At 32.4% G+C, this 25,890-nt stretch overlaps 1 protein-coding gene and 1 pseudogene across 1 annotated transcript; both read left to right on the top strand.

The window, feature by feature from the left end:
• The first annotated feature begins 3,699 nt into the window (after positions 1 to 3,699).
• LOC123686648 lies at positions 3,700 to 9,284 on the top strand (annotated as a pseudogene).
• A 2,309-nt stretch (positions 9,285 to 11,593) lies between these two features.
• LOC123686647 lies at positions 11,594 to 15,676 on the top strand. The gene has a single exon (XM_045626862.1). It carries the CDS (start codon positions 11,594 to 11,596, stop codon positions 15,674 to 15,676), a length of 4,083 nt encoding a protein of 1,360 aa, XP_045482818.1.
• The last annotated feature ends 10,214 nt before the right edge of the window (positions 15,677 to 25,890 follow it).

Below are 25,890 nucleotides of genomic sequence, written 5' to 3'. Positions count from 1 at the left end.
TTATATATTTAGGATTGGTTTAGAATGTTGAAATTGATCCTGAAGTAGGACGACCAAAATCAACTCAAATTTATCGGATTTGGTGTTGATTGTTGGACTTAGCCTCAGGATTGGTTTAGAATGTTGGAATTGATCCTGAAGTAGGACGACCAAAATCAACTCAAATTTATCGGTTTTGGTGTTGATTGTTGGACTTAGCCTCAGGATTAGTTTAGAATGTTGAAATTGATCCTGAAGAAGGACGACCAAAATCAACTCAAATTTATCGGATTTGGTGTTGATTGTTGGACTTAGCCTCAGGATTGGTTTAGAATGTTGGAATTGATCCTGAAGTAGGACGACCAAAATCAACTCAAATTTATCGGATTTGGTGTTGATTGTTGGACTTAGCCTCAGGATTGGTTTAGAATGTTGGAATTGATCCTGAAGTAGGACGACCAAAATCAACTCAAATTTATCGGGTTTGGTGTTGATTGTTGGACTTAGCCTCAGGATTAGTTTAGAATGTTGAAATTGATCCTGAAGAAGGACGACCAAAATCAACTCAAATTTATCGGATTTGGTGTTGATTGTTGGACTTAGCCTCAGGATTGGTTTAGAATGTTGGAATTGATCCTGAAGTAGGACGACCAAAATCAACTCAAATTTATCGGATTTGGTGTTGATTGTTGGACTTAGCCTCAGGATTGGTTTAGAATGTTAAATTGATCCTGAAGTAGGACGACCAAAATCAACTCAAATTTATCAGATTTGGTGTTGATTGATGGACTTAGCCTCAGGATTGGTTTAGAATGTTAAATTGATCCTGAAGTAGGACGACCAAAATCAACTCAAATTTATCAGATTTGGTGTTGATTGATGGACTTAGCCTCAGGATTGGTTTAGAATGTTAAATTGATCCTGAAGTAGGACGACCAAAATCAACTCAAATTTATCGGATTTGGTGTTGATTGATGGACTTAGCCTCAGGATTGGTTTAGAATGTTAAATTGATCCTGAAGTAGGACGACCAAAATCAACTCAAATTTATCGAATATATTTATATAAATAATCCTATTTTATAGGATTTTTTACTTTGTGAATTAATTTTTGTACACTTAAATTAATGAAAATTTAATAGTTTTTATTAAAGGTTAAAATATTAAATTTTAAATTCAACTTAATAAGTTAAATTTTTAATTGTTAATTTTTTTTTGTAATTATATTCAATAAAATTAAATTATTTCTTAAAGTTTCAAAAACTCTTGTACATCTTATACTAGAATATAAAGATAAGCTAAAGAAGCTGATGGGTTCATACCCCATTTATAAAGGTATACCCCTTTTCTTTATAATTAAAACTATAAAATTAATATTTTTAATTTTAATAATAAGAGGAACTCTTATTTCTATTTCTGCTTATTCATGAATTAATATCTGGATTGGTTTAGAATTAAACCTCTTAGCTTTTATTCCTATTATAAATTTAGATAATTTTAAGTATTCTTCTGAATCCTCCTTGAAATATTTTTTAGTCCAAGTTTCTGCATCAATTCGAGTTTTATTTTCTTTTTTAAATTCATTTATTTTAATCAATTCTATCGAGCAATTAATACCTACTTCTATATTTTTGTTTAACAGAGCTATCCTTATAAAAATAGGAGCAGCCCCTTTCCACTTTTGATATCCAGAAGTCCTAGAAGGACTAAGATGAGCTAATGCATTATTATTAATAACTTGACAAAAAATTGCCCCAATAATTTTAATTATATATAATTTTAAATTAAACCTATTCTTTATTTTGATTATTTTGATGTGTATAACCTTAGGGAGTGTAAAAACATGAAACCAAACCAGATTAAAAAAAATTCTTGCCTTATCTTCCATCAACCATATTGGTTGAATATTAAGAATAATAATATTAAATCAATCCTTATGAATATTATACTTTTTAATTTATACTTTTATTTCTTTAAATATAATCTTAATTTTTAATAAATATAAAATCTTTAACATTAAAGATCTTATAAATAATATGAATTACAATAAAACTTTAAAATTCTATTTTTTTTTAAATTTCTTTTCTCTAGGAGGAATCCCCCCTTTTTAGGATTTTTTCCTAAGTGACTAATTCTAAAAACTTTAATTGAAAATCACTTTTATTTTCTATCTTTTATAATAATTTTTATTACTTTAATTTGTATATATATTTATATACGCTTAATACTTCAATCTTTAATAATAAAATTAAATGAAAATAAAAAATTTAATTATATTAACTCTTACTATGTAATTTTTTTAAATTGAGTGAATATTTACGGATTAATCATTTTTACTGTAATTTTTAGAATTTATTAAGGATTTAAGTTAAATAAACTAGTAACCTTCAAAGTTAAAAATAGAATTATTCTAAGCCTTAGAATAATATTCACCTATAAATTTGCAATTCATAATCATAATTGAATATAACTCTTAATAAAGGAGAAAACTCATAATTAAATTTACAATTTAACGCTTTAATTCAGCCACTTTATCGAATAAATGATTATTTTCTACTAATCATAAAGATATTGGAACATTATACTTTTTATTTGGAATATGGGCAGGAATAGTAGGAACATCGTTAAGTATTTTAATTCGGTTAGAATTAGGGACTAGAGGAAGATTAATTGGAAACGACCAAATTTATAATATAATTGTTACAGCTCATGCTTTCATTATAATTTTCTTTATAGTAATACCTATTATAATTGGAGGTTTTGGAAATTGATTAGTTCCTTTAATAATTGGAGCTCCTGATATAGCATTTCCACGATTAAATAACATAAGATTTTGACTTTTACCCCCTGCTTTAACTCTTTTAATTTTAAGAACAATCGTAGAAATAGGGGCAGGAACAGGATGAACTGTTTACCCTCCTCTTTCTTCTAATTTAACACATAATCGGCCTTCAGTAGATTTAGTGATTTTTAGTTTACATTTAGCAGGAATTTCCTCAATTTTAGGTGCAGTAAATTTCATTTCAACTATTATAAATATACGTCCATTTGGTATAATACTTGATAAAACTCCTTTATTTGTATGATCTGTTCTTATTACAGCAATTCTTTTATTACTATCACTACCAGTTCTTGCAGGAGCAATTACTATACTATTAACTGACCGAAACTTAAATTCTTCTTTTTTTGATCCAACCGGTGGGGGATACCCAATTTTATACCAACATTTATTTTGATTTTTTGGCCATCCTGAAGTTTATATTTTAATTCTCCCAGGATTTGGTATAATTTCCCATATCATTACACAAGAAAGAGGGAAAAAAATTGCCTTTGGTTCTTTAGGAATAATTTATGCTATATTAGCTATTGGACTTCTAGGATTTGTAGTATGAGCTCATCACATATTTACAGTGGGAATAGATGTTGATACTCGAGCTTATTTTACTTCAGCTACTATAATTATTGCAGTACCCACTGGAATTAAAATTTTTTCTTGATTAGCAACTTTACATGGAATACAATTTTACTATACACCTTCAATTTTATGAACCCTGGGATTTTTATTTTTATTTACAATTGGTGGATTAACAGGAGTAGTTTTAGCTAACTCTTCCATAGATATTATTTTACATGATACCTATTATGTAGTAGCTCATTTTCATTACGTTTTATCTATAGGAGCTGTATTTGCCATTATAGCAGGATTTATCCATTGATTCCCTTTAATTACAGGATTCAATCTTAACAATAAATCATTACAAATCCAATTTTTAATTATATTTATTGGGGTAAACTTAACATTTTTTCCTCAACACTTCTTAGGACTAAGAGAATGAATAAAATCGGTTTAATGTAGCATTGTCAACAGCAAAACCTCCTCATAGTCAAATAACGATAGAATTTCCTAGGTAAGGGATTGCAGAAACTAAATTTGTAATTACAGTTGCTCCTCAAAAAGATATTTGCCCTCAGGGAAGAACATAACCTAAAAAGGCTGTAGCTATAGATATAAATAAAATAGTAGTTCCTGTCATTCAAGTTTCTGTAAGTTTGTAAGAACCAAAATATAAGCCTCGCCTAATATGTAAGTATAAACATATAAAAAATAAAGAGGCTCCATTTGCATGAATAGTTCGTATTAACCATCCTATATTTACGTCTCGACAAATATGAGTTACTCTATTAAAAGCTAAATCTACGTTTGCACAATAATGCATAGATAAAAATAATCCTATAATAATTTGTATTATTAAACATAAGCCTAATAAAGATCCAAAATTTCATAAATATGAAATATTTCTTGGTGTAGGTAGATCGATTAAAGAATTGTTAATAATTTTCGTTAAAGAATTAATTTTTCGTATTGGTATTTTCATATTTAAATTGACGTAACGGTCCAAATTTTACTTTAGTAATTTTTACAACTGCAATTATTGAAATTAATAAATAAAAAATCAAAATTAAAAATATGTTAGAATTTGGGTAATTTAAAAATTTATTTAAATTTAAATAAAAATTTCTAATTAAATCTATTTTATGTAAAATTTCATTATTAATATTTTGATTTATTAAATATAGATTTATATTATTTATAAATATAGTAATTATAAATAAACTAATTATAATAAATATATATTTATTAAATTTAAATTTTTCATTAGAGGCAGTTCTTGTTATATAAATAAATAAAATTAGTAAACCACCAATTATAATTAATATTAAAATATATGAAAATCAAAAGTTTGATCTTATTAATCCTATAATGATACAAGTTATAATTGTATAAGTTAAAATAAGTAGTCCTAAGGATAGGGGGTGGGTAAGAAAAATTGCCAAAAAATTTAAAAATGTTAAAATTAAGATTTCAGAGGGTAGTTTAATAAAAAATATTAATTTTGGAGATTAAAGATATATTTGTTTTCCTCTGATATTTTAAAAGATTAAATCTTAAAGCTGGTTTACAAGACCAGTATTTTTATTAAATTATTAAAATATGGAAATAATTTTTTTAAGTATGTTTATTTTTAGAATTTTAAATTTTTTTATTAATCGAAAACATTTATTAATAACATTGCTTAGATTAGAATTAGTAATTTTAACTTTATTTATAATAATATATTTTTATTTATCTTATTTTAGTTATGAATTTTATTTTGTAGTAGTTTTTTTAACTATAAGTGTTTGTGAAAGAGTTTTGGGATTATCTTTATTAGTGTCAATAATTCGTTCTTATGGAAATGATTATTTTAATTCATTAAATATTTTATGATAATATTAATAATATTAGTATTTATGATTCCTTTATGTTTTATAAATAAATTTTGATTAATTAAAAATTATTTAATTTCAATAAGAATTTGATTTTTTTCAAAAATTTCTTTTTTATTTTTTAGTTCATTAAATTTTTTTATAGGTATAGATTTTTTATCATATTTTTTGTTATTATTAAGGTTTTGAATTTCTTTTTTAATATTTATAGCTAGAGAAAAACTTTTTAATTTAAAAGATTTTAGTGAGTTATTTAGTATTTTATTATTATTATTGCTTTTTTTATTATTAACTTTTTCTTCTATAAATATATTTTTATTTTATATATTTTTTGAGGCTAGGTTAATTCCAATTTTGATTTTGATTTTAGGTTGAGGATATCAGCCTGAACGTATTCAAGCTGGAATATATATATTTTTTTATACAATTATAGCTTCTTTACCAATAATATTGTTTATTTTTATTTATTATTCAAAGTTTAAAACATTAGATTTGACTTATATTAATGTAAATTTATTTAGTTTTATTTTACATTTTGATAATAAATTACTAAACAATAAGAAACTAATCCTAACCCATCTCAACCCAATAAAATTGAAATTGAATTTGGACTTAAAATTATTAATAATATAGATAGAACAAATATAAAAAATAGTTTAATAAAACGATTAATAGATAAATCCTTAGATATATAAGATTTTCTATAAAAAATTACTATTGTAGAAATAAATAAAACAAAAGAAACAAATAATAAAGATATTCAATCTAAAAGAATTAATATTTCTACTTCTATTGAATTTAAATTAAAAATTCTTCACTCAATAAAATAAACCTTTCCTGTATTAAGTAAAAATAATCTAAAACAAAAAAAAAAAAAAAAAAACCTAAGTATTAATCTAGAAAAAATTACACAAAAAGATATTACTCAAAGTTAAAGTAACTTCATTGACTCCACAAATCAATATTTTATATAAACTATTTAAGTAAAAGAAAAATAAATCTCTTTTTAATAAAATTAAATTTAAAGGAACCCAATGTATGAGTAATAAAATTAATTCTCGATAAGAAATTAATTCAAAAAAATATAATCTTCTGTAAAATTTTCCATGTTGACTAAAAGAATATAAATACAAACTATAAGAAGCTCTCAAAAAAGTTATAATTATTAATATAAATATACAAATATGAGAATAATTAATTAAACTATTAATTAACAAAATTTCTCTTAACAAATTTAAAGAAGGTGGTGCAGCTATATTTCTAATTACTAACAAAAATCACCATAAAGATAAAAAAGGTACAATATTAATTAAACCTTTATTAATAAAAATGCTTCGACTAACAATACGTTCATAATTTATATTTACTAAAACAAATAATCCTGAAGAACAACAGCCATGAGCTAATATTATTATTAAAGATCCAGTAATTCCTCAAGAATTAAATGTTAATAAACCTGACAATAAAAGTCCTATATGAACAACTGAAGAATAAGCAATTAAAGATTTCATATCTCTTTGACGTAAACAACTTAAAGAAACTAAAATCCCTCCTATTAAAGATAAATTAATTAAAAAAAAATTAACCTTAACTCCTAAATATATAAATATAGTCAAAAATCGAATAAGTCCATATCTTCCTAACTTTAGTATCACTCCTGCTAATATTATAGACCCAGCAACTGAAGCTTCTACATGTGCTTTAGGCAATCATAAATGAAATAAAAATATCGGTATTTTAACTAAAAATACTATTATTATTATAAAATATAAAATAAAACTAAATAAATTTACATTAATATAAGTCAAATCTAATGTTTTAAACTTTGAATAATAAATAAAAATAAACAATATTATTGGTAAAGAAGCTATAATTGTATAAAAAAATATATATATTTCAGCTTGAATACGTTCAGGCTGATATCCTCAACCTAAAATCAAAATCAAAATTGGAATTAACCTAGCCTCAGAAAATATATAAAATAAAAATATATTTATAGAAGAAAAAGTTAAAAATAAAAAAAGCAATAATAATAATAATAAAATACTAAATAACTCACTAAAATCTTTTAAATTAAAAAGTTTTTCTCTAGCTATAAATATTAAAAAAGAAATTCAAAACCTTAATAATAACAAAAAATATGATAAAAAATCTATACCTATAAAAAAATTTAATGAACTAAAAAATAAAAAAGAAATTTTTGAAAAAAATCAAATTCTTATTAAAATTAAATAATTTTTAATTAATCAAAATTTATTTATAAAACATAAAGGAATCATAAATACTAATATTATTAATATTATCATAAAATATTTAATGAATTAAAATAATCATTTCCATAAGAACGAATTATTGACACTAATAAAGATAATCCCAAAACTCTTTCACAAACACTTATAGTTAAAAAAACTACTACAAAATAAAATTCATAACTAAAATAAGATAAATAAAAATATATTATTATAAATAAAGTTAAAATTACTAATTCTAATCTAAGCAATGTTATTAATAAATGTTTTCGATTAATAAAAAAATTTAAAATTCTAAAAATAAACATACTTAAAAAAATTATTTCCATATTTTAATAATTTAATAAAAATACTGGTCTTGTAAACCAGCTTTAAGATTTAATCTTTTAAAATATCAGAGGAAAACAAATATATCTTTAATCTCCAAAATTAATATTTTTTATTAAACTACCCTCTGAAATCTTAATTTTAACATTTTTAAATTTTTTGGCAATTTTTCTTACCCACCCCCTATCCTTAGGACTACTTATTTTAACTTATACAATTATAACTTGTATCATTATAGGATTAATAAGATCAAACTTTTGATTTTCATATATTTTAATATTAATTATAATTGGTGGTTTACTAATTTTATTTATTTATATAACAAGAACTGCCTCTAATGAAAAATTTAAATTTAATAAATATATATTTATTATAATTAGTTTATTTATAATTACTATATTTATAAATAATATAAATCTATATTTAATAAATCAAAATATTAATAATGAAATTTTACATAAAATAGATTTAATTAGAAATTTTTATTTAAATTTAAATAAATTTTTAAATTACCCAAATTCTAACATATTTTTAATTTTGATTTTTTATTTATTAATTTCAATAATTGCAGTTGTAAAAATTACTAAAGTAAAATTTGGACCGTTACGTCAATTTAAATATGAAAATACCAATACGAAAAATTAATTCTTTAACGAAAATTATTAACAATTCTTTAATCGATCTACCTACACCAAGAAATATTTCATATTTATGAAATTTTGGATCTTTATTAGGCTTATGTTTAATAATACAAATTATTACAGGATTATTTTTATCTATGCATTATTGTGCAAACGTAGATTTAGCTTTTAATAGAGTAACTCATATTTGTCGAGACGTAAATATAGGATGGTTAATACGAACTATTCATGCAAATGGAGCCTCTTTATTTTTTATATGTTTATACTTACATATTAGGCGAGACTTATATTTTGGTTCTTACAAACTTACAGAAACTTGAATGACAGGAACTACTATTTTATTTATATCTATAGCTACAGCCTTTTCAGGTTATGTTCTTCCCTGAGGGCAAATATCTTTTTGAGGAGCAACTGTAATTACAAATTTAGTTTCTGCAATCCCTTACCTAGGAAATTCTATCGTTATTTGACTATGAGGAGGTTTTGCTGTTGACAATGCTACATTAAACCGATTTTATTCATTTCATTTTATTTTACCTTTTATTATTTCAGCTTTAATTATAATTCATTTACTATTTTTACATAACTCTGGCTCTAGTAATCCTTTAGGATCTAATTCTAATTTAGATAAAATTAGTTTTCATCCATATTTCTCCTTTAAAGATATTTTAGGTTTTCTCATTATAATATTTTTTATTTTAAATATTATTATTCTATATCCTTATATATTAAGAGATCCTGATAATTTTATCCCAGCTAATCCTCTGTTCAGTCGTGAACTACGGTCGTATTTCTTCTCGAACGACCCCGGTAGAATCTGATTTCGTATCGGCTGTCAGCGGAGAAACAGAACAGATTTTTAATATCGATCGTACGTGCTAAATAGAAAAGTTTCAAAAGAGACAAATCAATTAATCTTCTGATAAATAATCATAATTAAGTTTGATTTATTTTCATCTATCTTCTGCTTCGTCATCTACTAGTGTTAGTGAACAAAATAATATTGGACAACTATTCGTGAAGTGCCCTGAATTTATCATCAACCGGGTGAAGCCATAGGTACTTAAGGGAGGTAAATTCCCCTGAATTCCCTTCCTTGAAACCTCCTTTTTGGAACCAGATTAGCGGTGATTCGCCTAGGTTTCTTCTGCAGCCCGTTGGGGTAAGTTACATTTCACAATTTTCTGGTTGTTCAATATTAGTAGCAAAATTCATCTGAAATTGACCGCAAACCCCTTTTGCGGACAATTATTGGTGCCGAAACCCGGGAAAATATCTTAAAACCCCCTAAATTCAGTCTAATTGTCATTTCCGTTCATCTGATTGAATTCGTGATTTGATTTTCATTCATTAATTGGGTAGTTATTGAAAATTCATAACACGGTTATCTTATCGCGCGTCATCTGTTCATTATCTTCAACGATAAATACATCGTCTGTTCTTCTTAGATTTTTCGGAATTAATTTATACCGATATACATACCGGGGTCATTCGACAATTTAAAATGCCGTCAATGGATAAATTGAAGGCCTCTTTGGCAACATCTATCATCAAGCGCGAGAATGCATTTTCTGCGGCATCTACTCTTCTTAAATTAATAAAGGATTTGACCACAGAAGTCGATGTGGCCAACATGTGTCTGACTGAGTTGGTCAAAGTGGAAAAGGCCTTCAGAGAGGCTGATGAGTTAGTTGTCCAACTCAATTCTCAGGTAGAGGAGCCTGGTCAGATCGGATCACCATCAAAATTCGAGGCATTTTTTGAAATTTGCCTACATGTACGTGCCGCCCATAGTCGTCTAACCGTATCTACGTCTGTTAAGGCGCCATCATTGTCATCGGCTGAGCTACCTATTCCGCGGGTTGACCTGCCTTGCTTTCAGGGCAAGGTTGAGGAATGGCCCGGATTTATCGCTCTATTCGATGCCTTAGTACATCAGAACAATTCCCTGGCGCCCGTTCAGAAGTTTCACCTCTTGGCATCTGCCATCTCTGGTGAAGCAGCATCTGTCATCTCTGGATTTCAATTAAATTCGGTGAATTACCCTCTGGCCTATCAAGCTCTTTACTCCCGGTATCAAAACCCTCGTCGGTTGGCGAATCTTTATGTGAATCAGATCTTGGATTCACGGCCCGCATCTGTGTCTTCCTTACCACAATTGAAGAAATTCGTCACGACGCATCAGAATGCCATTCATGCCATCAAGGCATTACCCATTTCAGATCTGGCTGACTTCCTCTTGTTTTCACTAGCTTTGCGCAACCTCGATATACCATCTCGCCACTTGTTTGAGGGACAGTTATCCTCTGATGACTTTCCCACTCTCGCTCAGTTGCTCGAATTCACCAATCGACAGTTGCGAGTGTTGGAAAGCACTTCCGTCACCTCATTCATTGCGCCGAAGGGATCATTAAGACCTCAATCTCCAGCAGGCTCAGCGTCTGTTTCCCCATCGTCTGTGCCTTCATCCTCTGGTGTGCATCCTCGCCGCCCTGCTTACGCTGGTGCGCGCCCTTCGTCGTCTTCCGCGTGTGTGTTTTGCTCGGCGAATCATTCTGTTCGCCAGTGTCGTGAGTTCAAGGCCATGAACGTTAATCAGCGACGAGCTTTCGTGACTGAAAGGCGGCTATGTAGAAATTGCATGTCGTCTTTCCATGCCACCGCTAAGTGCAGTTCGAGTCAGAGCTGTCACACATGCGGGGGACGACACCATACAATTCTCCATCTGGCATCTGCTGCCACTGCATCCCCTTCCGTTTCCTATGCTAGAAGGAAATCCCTTTCAACGGCAGAACGTCCTTCTTCGCCCTCTGTTTCATCAGAGGAGCCAACCCGTGCTGTCACCTCTCTGGGCACCTCAATAAGGGCTCGATCAGCGGGGATCTCGATGATGTCACGCCGGAGCCCTGAGGCGGGAGGATCAGTGTCGTCTCGAGCCTCGCCAGCTTCACCACCCTTTCATTCTTCCCACTCCTCTGGAAGTGGTTCCGAATGACTGCACTGGTCATCTCGCGGTTGTCTTACTCCGTCAAACAAACATCTGTCTTCGTCTTTCCGTCTGTTCTCTTCTTATCGTCTGTCTTCATCTCCGCGGTCTTCTTTGCGTCAGACCAATAATCCTGACTATCTCATGCCTACCGCTTGGATACGTCTTGATAACCGGCGGAATGTCGTGTTCGGCCGTGCTCTCCTGGATTCCGGCTGCCAGCACACCCTCATCACCCGTGAGTGGGCCTCCAAGCTTCGTCTATTCATCCACCCTGAAACCATTCAACTTCGCACCTTGAGTAACGCGGATCAGTTTCGCATTCAGGGGTACGCATACGTCACTCTCTATCACCAAGGGGATCCTCCCAATCTTATCATCAAAGCTTACGTTATTGACAGCCAAATAGATCCTCTTCCTGTCAAAGCATTCAACGGCCGGTGGCCTGAGTTTCAGAAACTCAGCCTGGCTGATCCACTCTTTTTTATTCCTCGTGCCATTGGAATGTTGATCGGCTCGGATGTGCTTCCTCATCTAGTTCTTCCTGGCACCTTGTGCCCATCGTCTGAGCTTCCAGGTGCATTATCTACCACCTTAGGTTGGGTACTTTATGGGCCGTATGCTCTCCATCGGAGGAAGACAAAACACGTGTCTTTCTCACCAGCCACTGTTCATAGTCGCATTCGACCTTCTAGACAAAACACTTTTCCGTCATTTTCAGCAGGGTCATCATCTGCTGTGTCTTCTCCATCCCCTTCTCAGCCCAAAGTCCTTCTATCAGAGGCCGCCTGCCATGTTCCTTCGGACAATACTGATTCTTCTGATGCTTCTGCCCGTATCTCATCATCTGATGTGATAAGTTCTCCTGTCATCACGGACCCTCTGAGCTCCCCGCGTCATTCAGATCAGGAACTTGTCAACATCGTTCGGCGTTTTTGGGAACTCGATAAAGTACCTGACGTGCTTCCTTTGACCCCTGCCGAGAAGGAGTGTGAAGTTCTGTATCGCGCTGAAGTCACTCGTGACTCCACTGGCAGATACACTGTTGGTTTGCCCTTCTCATCTTATCGTCTGGGTACCTCTGTCAATGTGGCGACTAGGCAGTTTCTTCGATTAGAAAATCGTCTAGAAAATAACCCTGATCTTCGTGTCGCCTATCATGAGTTTATGCGAGATTATCTCTCGAGTGGTCACATGGAATTGGTTCCTGAATCATTTGACCATCCTCGATATGAACCTTATTATATTCCTCATCATCCTGTACACCGTCCAGATGATCCTGCTACTAAAATTCGAGTTGTCTTCAACGCCTCTTGCGCATCTGCTAATGGCAAATCCCTCAACGATCTCCTGCTTACCGGCCCGAAGCTGCAAGCGGACATTTCCACTCTTCTGCTTCGTTTTCGTCTACATCAATTTGTTTTTACTGCCGATATCAGACAGATGTATCGACAGATCCTGATACGCCCTGAGCAAAGGGATTATCAACGCATCGTCTGGCGTTTCTCCAAACGGGAACCCCTCCAATATTACCGTCTGAACACAGTCACCTATGGAGTTTCCTCGGCTCCTTACCTAGCACTTAGAACCCTTCATCAGCTAGCTTCGGACGACGGACTCAGATTTCCTACGGCAAGGCAAGTCTTGCTGAATGAGATTTATGTCGATGACATCTTGACCGGCTGTTCATCCGAATCTGAAGCTCTTGAATTGCGAAAGCAGGTTCAAGACCTGCTCATGGCGGGTGGTTTTGAGCTGCGTAAATGGGCTACTAATCATCTTTCCCTGCTAGACGGTATCCCATCTGATCATCGTAGGGAATCCTCCTCTATTGACCCCCTTCTTCTTGACCGTGAACCAAGTCTCAAAATTCTGGGACTTGGATGGAATCCTGCATCTGATCACTTCTTTTATTCCGTCCGTTTAAACTCAACGACAGTCACCAAACGGAATGTGCTGAGTCAGATGGCTAGAATCTTCGATCCTTTGGGATGGCTAACTCCAGTCACTTTCTATGCCAAAATCTTCTTTCGTCAGCTCTGTCTACTTCATCTAGAATGGGATCAACCTCTCTCGAATGAGATTCAAAACCGGTGGTTGCAGTTTCAATCCCAGCTTCCCACGTTGACAGAGCTTCACATACCACGATTCATCCCTGCCGTTTCTTCTTCTGTTCATCGCTTCATCGGCTTCTGTGATGCCTCTGAATCCGGCTATGCTGCAGTTGTTTATCTAAGCACTCCTACATCGTCCGGTCGATTCCACGTGTCTCTTCTAGCGGCCAAATCCAAAATTTCTCCTTGTAAGGCAATGTCCCTGCCTCGTCTAGAACTCTGCGGTGCCCACCTTCTCGCAAAACTCATGCATCATTTGTCTACCCGCGTTTTACAGAATCTCAGTGCTGACTATATTGCCTTTTGCGATTCTTCTGTTGCCTTGTCGTGGATCCGTGGTGAGAGTCACAGGTGGAAGACATTTGTTGGCAATCGAGTCGCTGAGATACAGGATTTGATTCCTTCTAATTGCTGGAGGCATGTGATATCTGAAGACAATCCAGCTGATTGCGCCTCTCGAGGATTGATGCCCTCAGATATTCATCACCACCCATTGTGGTGGCGCGGTCCTCCTTGGTTGTCTCTCGACCCTTCCTCGTGGCCTCTTTCCTCTGTCGATTCATCTCAAACTGAACAGGTGGACGACGAAGCAAAGCCGATCTCCTCCTTAATGTTAGCGGCCATCTCCAATGAACCCACCTTCATAGAACGTTTCTCTTCGTATCTTCGTCTCAAGCGCGTAACTGCCTTTTGTCGACGTTTCATGGTAAATGCTCGTCGTCCATCTTTCCCTCGCTCAGGTTTCCTCTCCTCTATTGAGCTTCAAGAAGCTGAAATTTGTTTGATACGTCTAGTTCAGTCTCTGCATTTCGCTGAGGAGCTAGCTGAACTTAAAAAACCTTCTTCTCGTCATCGGCTTGTCATGAAACTCCATCTCTTTCTCGACAATCATGAACTTATACGTGTCGGTGGTCGCCTTTCAGCCTCCTTACTACCTTATAAACACAAACATCCTGTTCTCCTACCCAAAAATCATCATCTCACGCATCTGATCATTGATGATGCCCATTATCGTCTACTTCACGCCGGTGCTTTAGCTACGCATTCGTTCATTCGTCGACAGTTCTGGATCTTGGATGGCCGCAACGTAGTTCGTAACCGTCTACGAAAATGTAACCGATGCTTCTCCTGCAAACCTCGTCCTCTCATTCAGCCAATGGGCAATCTTCCGCCTGAGCGGTTATCTTCTGCTATGGCTTTTCTTACCACTGGCGTTGACTACGCCGGTCCATTTTACGTGACGAGTGCGCGATTGCGCGGAGCCGTCAGCACCAAAGCATATCTAGTCGTCTTCATCTGTTTCACTACTAAAGCGGTTCACCTAGAGTTAGCGTCTGAGCTATCCACTTCAGCTTTCATTGCTGCTTATCGTCGCTTTGTTGCACGCCGAGGTCATCCTTCTGTTATCTTTTCGGATAACGGGACCAACTTCGTGGGTGCGCATAATTACCTTCGTGACCTTGGCCGCTTATTGGCTGCTCCACAACATCAACAAAGTCTGTGTGATGCCGCCTCTTCCTCTGGCACTGACTGGCGATTCATACCTCCTTCCAGCCCTCACTTTGGCGGCCTTTGGGAGGCTGCTGTCAAATCTGCTAAGCATCATCTCACTCGCGTTATCGGCGAGCAAAAACTCACGTACGAGGAGTTTCTCACCGTCTGTACTCAGGTGGAGGCAATTCTCAACTCTCGTCCTCTGTATCTCCCTTCGTCTGATCCTTCTGATTTTGAAGCTCTCACACCAGGGCATTTTTTGGTTTTTCGCTCCCTCACCGCTCCTCCTGATAACGATGTGAGTTCCGTATCAGTAAACCGTCTGTCTCGCTGGCAACTAGTCCAACGATTTCAGCAGGACTTCTGGAAGCGTTGGCGTACGGAGTACCTGCACACCTTGCAGCAACGTCACAAATGGTTGCACCCATCTACTTCTATCCTTCCAGGTACCGTTGTCGTCATTCGAGATGACAATCTTCCTCCTCTAAAGTGGACTATCGGTCGTATATCATCTGTTTTTCCGGGAACTGATTCCACAACCCGCGTTGCTGATGTTGCCACTGCGTCTGGGACAATTCGGCGACCAGTCGTTAAATTGTGTCCTCTTCCAACTCAGTAGATTGCTCCTGAATTATTTCGTCTGTTCACTTCTTCAGTTCAGTTATCTTACTGAAGGGACACTTCAGGGCGGGCGGCATGTTCAGTCGTGAACTACGGTCGTATTACTTCTCGAACGACCCCGGTAGAATCTGATTTCGTATCGGCTGTCAGCGGAGAAACAGAACAGATTTTTAATATCGATCGTACGTGCTAAATAGAAAAGTTTCAAAAGAGACAAATCAATTAATCTTCTGATAAATAATCATAATTAAGTTTGATTTATTTTCATCTATCTTCTGCTTCGTCATCTACTAGTGTTAGTGAACAAAATAATATTGGACAACTATTCGTGAAGTGCCCTGAATTTATCATCAACCGGGTGAAGCCATAGGTACTTAAGGGAGGTAAATTCCCCTGAATTCCCTTCCTTGAAACCTCCTTTTTGGAACCAGATTAGCGGTGATTCGCCTAGGTTTCTTCTGCAGCCCGTTGGGGTAAGTTACATTTCACAATTTTCTGGTTGTTCAATATTAGTAGCAAAATTCATCTGAAATTGACCGCAAACCCCTTTTGCGGACAATTATCCTCTTTCCACCCCTCCTCATATTCAACCAGAATGATATTTTTTATTTGCTTATGCAATTCTTCGCTCTATTCCCAATAAACTTGGAGGTGTAATTGCTTTAGTAATATCAATTGCTATTCTTTATTTTATACCTTTCATTAATTTCAAAATAATGAAAAGAAACAGCTTTTATTATATTAATAAAATTATATTTTGAAATTTTATCGTTACAGTTATAATTTTAACATGAATCGGAGCTAAACCAGTTGAAGATCCTTTTATTTTCATAGGACAAATTTTTACCTTAATCTATTTCATATACTTTATATTAAACTCAATTATTTATAAAATTTGAGACTGATGAATATTTAATTAATCAATGAGCTTGAAAAGCATATATTTTGAAAATATAAGAAAAAATTTAAATTTCTATTGATTTATACAAAATTTAATTAACTATATAATTAATACCATAAATAATAATCTTAATCTAAAATTTAATATAAGTATATTCAAAGAAACAGGCAAAAAAACCTTTCAAGATAAATATATTAATTTATCATATCGATAACGAGGTAAAGTCCCTCGGACCCAAATTCATATAAAAGAAAAAAATAATAATTTAAAAAAAAATATAATAGAATAAAAATCTCCTCCTATAAAAATCAACCTTCTTATTATTCTTATAAAAATAATATTAGAATATTCAGCCATAAAAATAAAAGCAAATCCAAAACTTCTATATTCAACGTTAAATCCTGAAACTAACTCTGATTCACCCTCAGAAAAATCAAAAGGAGTTCGATTAGTTTCAGCTAATCTTGAAATAAATCATATTATTCTTAGAGGAAAATTAAATATAACAAATCAAACATATTTTTGATAAAAAATAAAATCTATTTAATTTAAAGATATAATTAACACTAAAATTGATAATAAAATTAAAAATATTCTTACTTCATAAGAAATTACTTGAGCAACTGAACGAAGCCTTCCTAATAAAGAATAAATCGAATTTGAAGATCAACCCGATAATATAATTGTATACACACTAAAACTAGAAATTACAAAAAAAAACAATACAGAAAAATTAAACTTGAATAAATAACAATAAAAAGGTATTCTAATTCATAATATTAATGCTAAAATTAAATTAAAAACTGGTGATATAATATAAATTAAAATATTCGCCATATAAGGAAAAATTATTTCTTTCCTAAATAATTTAATTGCATCACTAAAAGGCTGTAAAATTCCTAAATAACCTACTTTATTAGGGCCTTTTCGAATTTGAATATACCCTAATAACTTCCGTTCTAATAAAGTTAAAAAAGCTACTCTGACTAAAATACAAATAATTATTAAAATAAAAATTATCAAAATTAAAATTATATCAATTATTATTTGTATAAAATACTTATAAAGATTCTAAATCTAACGCACTAATCTGCCAAAATAATAATTTTATTCATTTATAAAATTTTAAATCATAAACTTGGTCCTTTCGTACTAAAATTTATTAAATTATTAAAGATAGAAACCAACCTGGCTTACACCGGTTTAAACTCAGATCATGTAAAGTTTTAATGGTCGAACAGACCAAATATTTAAGCTTCTACACCTAAATTTAACTTTAATCCAACATCGAGGTCGCAATCTTTTCTTTCGATTTGAACTCTAAAAAAAAATAACGCTGTTATCCCTAAGGTAATTTATTCTTTTAATCATAAAAATGGATCAATTTTTCATAAATTAATGGTTAAAGTTAAAAAAGTTAATCTAATTTTTTTATCACCCCAATCAAATTTAATAAAAATTTTAAATTTTATAATTCTTTAAATTAAAAATCTTTTATGAATTAAACTCTATAGGGTCTTCTCGTCTTTTAAAAAAATTTAAGCTTTTTAACTTAAAAATAAAATTTTTAAATAATAAAATTTAGAAAGTTATCTTCTCATCAAACCATTCATACAAGCTTTCAATTAAAAAACTAATGATTATGCTACCTTTGCACAGTCAAAATACTGCGGCCCTTCAAATTTTATTCAGTGGGCAGGTCCTACTTAAAATTATAATCAAAAAGAGATGTTTTTATTAAACAGGTGAAAGATATTTTTGCCTAATTACTTAATTATACCTTTCGTAATTACTTATATTTTTACAAAATAATTAATACTAATTTTATCATTATTGCAATATAATTTTTATTATTAAATTTACTTTAATAAAAAAATTAAATTAATATATAAATATTTTTAATTAAATAACAAATTTTAACAAACTTCAAATAGTAAAAATTTCTAATTCTATAAATTATTAATTTATAATATTTAATTATAATAATTTAATTTTAAGCTTATCCCTAAAACTATTAAAATAAAAATTCAAAAAATTAAAAATTAAATTTTTATAATTTTTATAATGAATTAAATTCTTTTCTTAAAAAACTAGATATATTTAAAAACGAATAACGTTTCATTACCCATAAACCAATAAAAAAAAACTAACTACATGAAATATAACTGATATTTGAAAATATTCGAATAAATTAAAACAACCCTAAGCTAGTATTAAAAAAATTACCTCCATATTCAAACAATTTTATATTCAAACATGAAACTTTCCACTAGAAATATCACTTCAACAACTGTTTATAAAGTAACTCTTGAAAGAATGTTCGCTAAACTGAGGTTACTTACAATTTGTCAACCCGGCATGGTTGACGAACATAGAATATTTTTCTTCTTCTTAACTATGTACAGGTCGAGCCATATACCTAATATTAGGGGCCAGTTGCACCATTTGCCTAAACATTGATTAAAATTCAAACATTGATTAATTTCTGATTTCTCTTGAGAAATCATAGAGTAATCAACGTTTAAATTTTTAATTAATGTTTAGGCAAATGGTGCAACTGGCCCTTAGTCTATAAGGTAGAATATAGAAGTGCGCGTGCGCCTCATATTAAATTTCAATAATAATATATATGATAATAATAATAATTTTCAAACAGATAGTTTCTAAACTGTGCTCGAAATAAAAAATTCCAATCCCACAAAATTATCTGTATTTCGTTTCTTCATTTCCAGCTTAATTTTATTGTAATCTATGGTCCACAGTTCGCATTGAAAAAGTGTCCAGCGGACAGGATAAATAGATGGCGCTAGTGTAGCTAGGGGTATATTTGTATTTTGTGGTTTCTGTAATCTGCATTCCGTGGTTTCATTTTAAGCGTGGTTATATTCATAGATAAATACAAATGTACCCCTTATATATGGTTATAATTGATTCTGATAGATGTGGCAAGCTGAAAAATAAATATTAAATTCTGTTGATAATTATAACATAGGTAATGAGAAAACCATTGTCTGTTGATATTTCGACATTTCGATCTTTAGTGGAATATAACAATTATGTTAAATTATTATATTTACTTTAATATTATTTTTGTGTCTCCCGACCAAAGTACAAATTTCCGAAATTATTTTTTGTTCCCGATAATAGGGACATTCGATCTGCCAACCCAAGAAAGCGAACATACTTTTGTTGGATAGCACATATGCCTACTCATGCGTTTCGTCCCTGGCACACACACCGGACTCATCAGTGTGACTTTGGTATAATTGTGTGTGCCGTGTCACAGACGCTTGGGGAATTTATTATTATCGGGAGCCGCCGGGACTCGAACCCGGCACCTTGTCGCATCTCGGTGAGTGAGTCTACCTCTTAACGTCTAGGCTACCGAATGCTTTGTTTATTGTTGCTATGTGGAGCTTTATGAGAAACCGCCACACTTTCATCCTTTTTGAAGTTTTCTATGAAATTTACCTTAGAACATAGAATATACTCTAAGAAATTAGCCTTCTAGCTATTCAGTGAATAGTTTTCTATTCAGTGAGTAGTTGATATTTATGAATATTCGTTACTATTCACTGATGATGATTAGATAGTTGAGTAATTAATTATTTGTGAAGTTAAGAATGAAAGTTTGAATGATCACTTTTCAGGAATAATTGAAAAAAGATATTGAAATTGGAGATCACATATGTTGAAATTGATAGATACAATTGAATTGTAATTATTCATTTCATAGTAGAAACTGGTATTCGTCCAAAGAAACATGAATAGAATTGGGATTTTATAAATAAAAAAATATAAAAATTGAATATAAGATTCTAACATATGAATTTAGCAATAAAGAGTTCTAATAATAACAATATAAGATTCTACATTCGAAATTTAATGCCGTCTTTTTAATCGATTGCAGAGTTTATTCATTTGAAACCTTGCTTTCATATTTCATATGCATTGTCATTTCTAGACATTACTCTATTTCATTGGTCAATTATTGTTTGATTCTGAATTGCGAAACGACGAATTTTTCTATTCTTTTAAATCTGAGGTCTAAAAATGTAAAAGAATTGAATGGACTTAACCAATCCTTATTCAGAAGCAAATTCTAGAGGTTTTAGGCATGTACATTAGTAAATGGTGGAACATCCAAAATGTTACCAAATCGAGGCCTATGCCATTGAATAGTTGGTATCCCAGACAATCGAAATTACTAGCGTACACCAGATGTAAATTATAAGCACATACCTTCAACTGTAGTAAGAGAGAAATTCAATATATTCTGAGTTCTCATGTCTAATATCCAGGATAATAAAATTTAAAGAAATCCAATCTGACCTTGGACAGAACTTTTTTTTGAGTAATTATTCAACTGAGTTTTGATTTTCAAGTGAATTAGAGGACCAATAGAAAAAAAAAATTTCATAATAATCAGAGACGAGAATTCTCCAAAAAAATTGTTCTGACCCAGGAAAAGGAATAATAGGTTATAAAACGGAAATTAATGAGTGTTTTGTTTTGGGTCATTATAGATATAGGTTAATTCAGAGTTCATGACTGAGTTAATGCCCATAGCTGGCCTCCTTTCCTACATGGTATACTACAGATATTAATTTATATTGTCTCTCCGCTGAAGTATTCGTCCTTCCAGATAATATTTTAGAATCAATCTGCAGATTGATGGGAAATTCTATAGTCTTCATTATTTTAGTGCAGCCATTCATTCTGTATTCGAAGCATTTCAAATGTAATACTAAAACTACAGGCAACTTCTCTATCATCACTTGCTGCCATGCTTCAACCGTTTCTTTCGTTTTCGATGATGTCAGACCCTCTAGTTTGTTCTTGGTTGTAAGGCCTTCTAATGCTTCAGCTATGTTATTTGCTTTCTTAATATTTAATGGCAATGTTAGGAATGGTTCAATATTTTCTGAAGTTTCGTCTCCGGTTTTATGGATTCTTGAACAGAGAAGTCCTTCGAATATATCACTAATCGGTGTCTTGTCCATTTGTATTTCTCTTGTTACATTCCCTTCGTTCCTAGGACCAATAACTTTCCAATCATCCACATCTATTTTCACTTCTTTTTTAGCTGCTTGAATATTTTCGTCATGGCTAATCAATTTCATTATTCCCATCATTTCATCATTGAGTCCATTCAACAGAAGGCCCAAGATTTCTTCGGCGTCTTCTTGTCGGCCTTCAACAAGGAAAGAATCGCTACGTGTTCCGTTTAGCATCGTATAAAACGATGAGGCCTCAAACGAATTGTCATTGTCTATATTGACGAAAGTTTGCTTCTTGTTCTTCTTTTTTGAACGTGACTTGCGTCTTACATTGGGCAGATTATCGAAGTTATTCATAAATTTACACCTGGATTAGTTGAATAATGAAAATACATATATAAAATTGTTATCCAATCAAAGTTGCAAATTATATTAATTTATACTTACATATTTTCACTCATTGTTATTGATTTCAGTGCATTATTGTGAGTGAAGTTCTCTGATAGCCGTTTGAGGAGATTACAAAGTGGTGGGCAAGCAAGTAAGGCTTGTAATATTGAGTTTATATAACAAAAATTACTTTTGTTTCGTAAACACCTGGGTTTAAAACTGGTTTGCGTTCCAGCAATTCAATAGTTCTTGAGAAATTCTGAAAATTTAAAAATATTACTAACCATGATAGAAACTTGAATTTTCACTGATATCTGTAGGTGAAAACCAAAGCATTCCACTTTTCATCGAGTAAAATGGATTCAACTAAGTAAAATAATTATCTACTGTAGATGTAAGCAAATTGTTAGTTGAAAGTAAGATAGATATATAAAAAAAGATATGGTTTTGAACTCACCTCCTAAATGGTGGAACATCCAAAATGTTACCAAATCGAGGCCTATGCCATTGAATAGTTGGTATCCCAGACAATCGAAATTACTAGCGTACACCAGATGTAAATTATAAACACAGACCTTTAACTGTAGTAAGAGAGAAATTCAATATATTCTGAGTTCTCATGTCTAATATCCAGGATGATAAAATTCAGAGAAATCCAATTTGACCTTGGACAGAACTTTTTTTTGAGTAATTATTCAACTAAGTTTTGATTTTCGAGTGAATTAGAGGACCAATAGAAGAAAGAAATTTTATAGTAATCAGAGACGAGAATTCTCCAAAAAAATTGTTCTGACCCAGGAAAAAGAATAATAGGTTATAAAACGGAAATTAATGAGTGTTTTGTTTTGGGTCATTATAAATATAGGTTAATTCAGAGTTCATGACTGGTATATTTGTGATTTTTGTGAAACAAAAAAAAATTACATGATTCGAGTGCATTAGGTAAACAAATGAAATCAACAACAGAAGTCAGTCGTGCATTTGTGGTTACAGCAGCAATTGACCTTACCACGTGGGAGATTATAGCTACCTGCGAGACATCCGAGTCCAAGAAAATCGACAATGTGGAATGGCCTACTTGGATAATTGTTGATTAAACAAAAAAAAGGAAATAAGAACAGTCCTTTATACCAAAGTGGTTTCCTTAGACACGTGTGTCAAGCTTTCATCCCTCAGCAATACGACAAAAAGTGTTAGAGTAAGAAACATTGAAGGAAATAACAAACGAATGAAATCAACAACAGAAGTCAACCGTCCAGTTTTGGATACAGCAGCAATTGACCTTAACACGTGGGAGGAAATCAAAAATGTGGAATGGCTTAATAAGAAACATTGGAGGAAATAACAAACAAATGAAATCAACAACAGAAGTCAGCCGTCCAGTTTTGGTTACAGCAGCAATTGAACTTAACAATTCAGAGATTGTAGCTACATGCGTGACATCCGAGACCAAGAAAAACAACAATGTGAAATGGCTTACTTGGATAATTGTTCATTAAACGAAAAGAAGAGAATAAGAACAGTCCCTTATATCAATGTGGTTTCCTTAGACACGTGTGTCAAGCTTTCGTCTCTGTGCAATACGATAAAAAGTGTTAGAATGAGGAAGATTGAAGGAAATAACAAACAAATGAAATCAACAATAGAAGTCAGTCGTGCATTTGTGGTTACAGCAGCAATTGACCTTACCAATTGAGAGATTATAGCTACCTGCGTGACATCCGAGACCAAGAAAAACAACAATGTGAAATGGCTTACTTGGATAATTGTTCATTAAACAAAAAGAAGAGAATAAGAACAGTCCCTTATATTAATGTGGTTTCCTTAGACACGTGTGCCAAGCTTTCGTCTCTGTGCAATAAGATGAAAAGTGTTAGAATGAGGAAGATTGAAGGAAATAACAAACGAATGAAATCAACAACAGAGGTCAGTCGTGCATTTGTGGTTACAGCAGCAATTGACCTCACCAAATGAGAGATTACAGCTACCTACGTGACATCCGAGACCAAGAAAAACAACAATGTGAAATGGCTTACTTGGATAATTGTTCATCAAACAAAAAGAAGAGAATAAGTACAGTCCATTATATCAATGTGGTTTCCTTAGACACGTGTGTCAAGCTTTCGTCCCTGTGCAATACGATGAAAAGTGTTAGAATGAGAAACATTGAATTTAATAACAAACAAATGAAATCAACAAAAGAAGTCAGCCGTCCATTCATTGTTAAAGCAGCAATTGATCTTACCACGTGGGAGATTATAGCTACCTGCGTGACATCCGAGTCCAAGAAAATCAACAATGTGAAAAGGCTTATCTGGATAATTGTTCATCTAACAGAAAAAAGGGAATAAGAACAGTCCCTCATACCAGTGTGGATTCCTTAGACACGTGTGTCAAGCTTTCGTCCGTGTGCAATACGATGAAAAGTGTTAGAATGAGAAACATTGAAGGAAATTTCAAACAAATGAAATCAACAAAAGAAGTCAGCCGTCCATTTATTGTTAAAGCAGCAATTGATCTTACCACGTGGGAGATTATAGCTACCTGCGTGACATCCTAGTCCAAGAAAATCAACAATGTGGAATGGCTTACTTGGATAATTGTTCATCAAAAAGAAAAAAAGGGAAGAAGAGCAGTTTCTCATACCAAAGTGGTTTCCTTAGACACGTGTGTCAAGCTTTCGTCACTGTGCAATACGATGAAAAGTGTTAGAATGAGAAACATTGAAGAAAATAACAAACGAATTAAATCAACAACAGAAGTCAGTCGTGCATTTGTGGTTACAGCAGCAATTGACCTTACCACGTGGGAGATTATAGCTACCGGCGTGACATCCGAGTCCAAGAAAATCAACAATGTGGAATGGCTTACTTGGATAATTGTTGATTGAACAAAAAGAAGGGAATAAGAACAGTCCCTTATACCAAAGTGGTTTCCTTAGACACGTGTGTCAAGCTTTCGTCCCTGTGCAATACGATGAAAAGTGTTAGAATGAGAAACATTGAAGAAAATAACAAACGAATGATATCAACAACAGAAGTCAGTCGTGCATTTGTGGTTACAGCAGCAATTGACCTCACCACGTGGAAGATTATAGCTACCTGCGTGACATCCGAGTCCAAGAAAATCAACAATGTGAAATGGCTTGGATAATTGTTCATTAAACAAAAAGAAGGGAATAAGAACAGTCCCTTATACCAAAGTGGTTTCCTTAGACACGCGTGTCAAGCTTTCGTCCCTGTGCAATACGATGGAAATTGTTAGAATGAGAAACATTGAAGAAAATAACAAACGAATGAAATCAACAACAGAAGTCAGTCGTGCATTTGTGGTTACAGCAGCAATTGACCTTACCACGTAAAAGATTATTGCTACCTGCGTGTCATCCGAGTCCAAGAAAATCAACAATGTGGAACGGCTTACTTGGATAATTGTTCATTAAACAAAAAGAAGGGAATAAGAACAGTCCCTTATACCAAAGTGATTTCCTTAGACACGTGTGTCAAGCTTTCGTCCCTGTGCAATACGATGAAAAGTGTTAGAATGAGAAACATTGAAGGAAATAACAAACAAATGAAATCAACAACAGAAGTCAGTCGTGCATTTGTGGTTACAGCAGCAATTGACCTTACCACGTTAAAGATTATAGCTACCTGCGTGTCATCCGAGTCCAAGAAAATCAATAATGTGGAATGGCTTACTTGGATAATTGATCATCATACAGAAAGAAGGGAATAAGAACAGTCCCTTATACCAATGTGGTTTCCTTAGACACGTGTGTCAAGCTTTCGTCCCTGTGCAATACGATGAGAAGTGTTAGAATGAGAAACATTGAAGGAAAAAACAAACAAATCAAATCAACAACATAAGTCAGTCGTGCATTTGTGATTACAGCAGCAATTGACCTTACCACGTGGGAGA

Source organism: Harmonia axyridis, chromosome X (assembly GCF_914767665.1).
Source record: "Harmonia axyridis chromosome X, icHarAxyr1.1, whole genome shotgun sequence".
Taxonomy (NCBI): Eukaryota; Metazoa; Arthropoda; class Insecta; order Coleoptera; family Coccinellidae; genus Harmonia; species Harmonia axyridis.
This window is presented reverse-complemented; position numbering and strand designations above follow the sequence as displayed.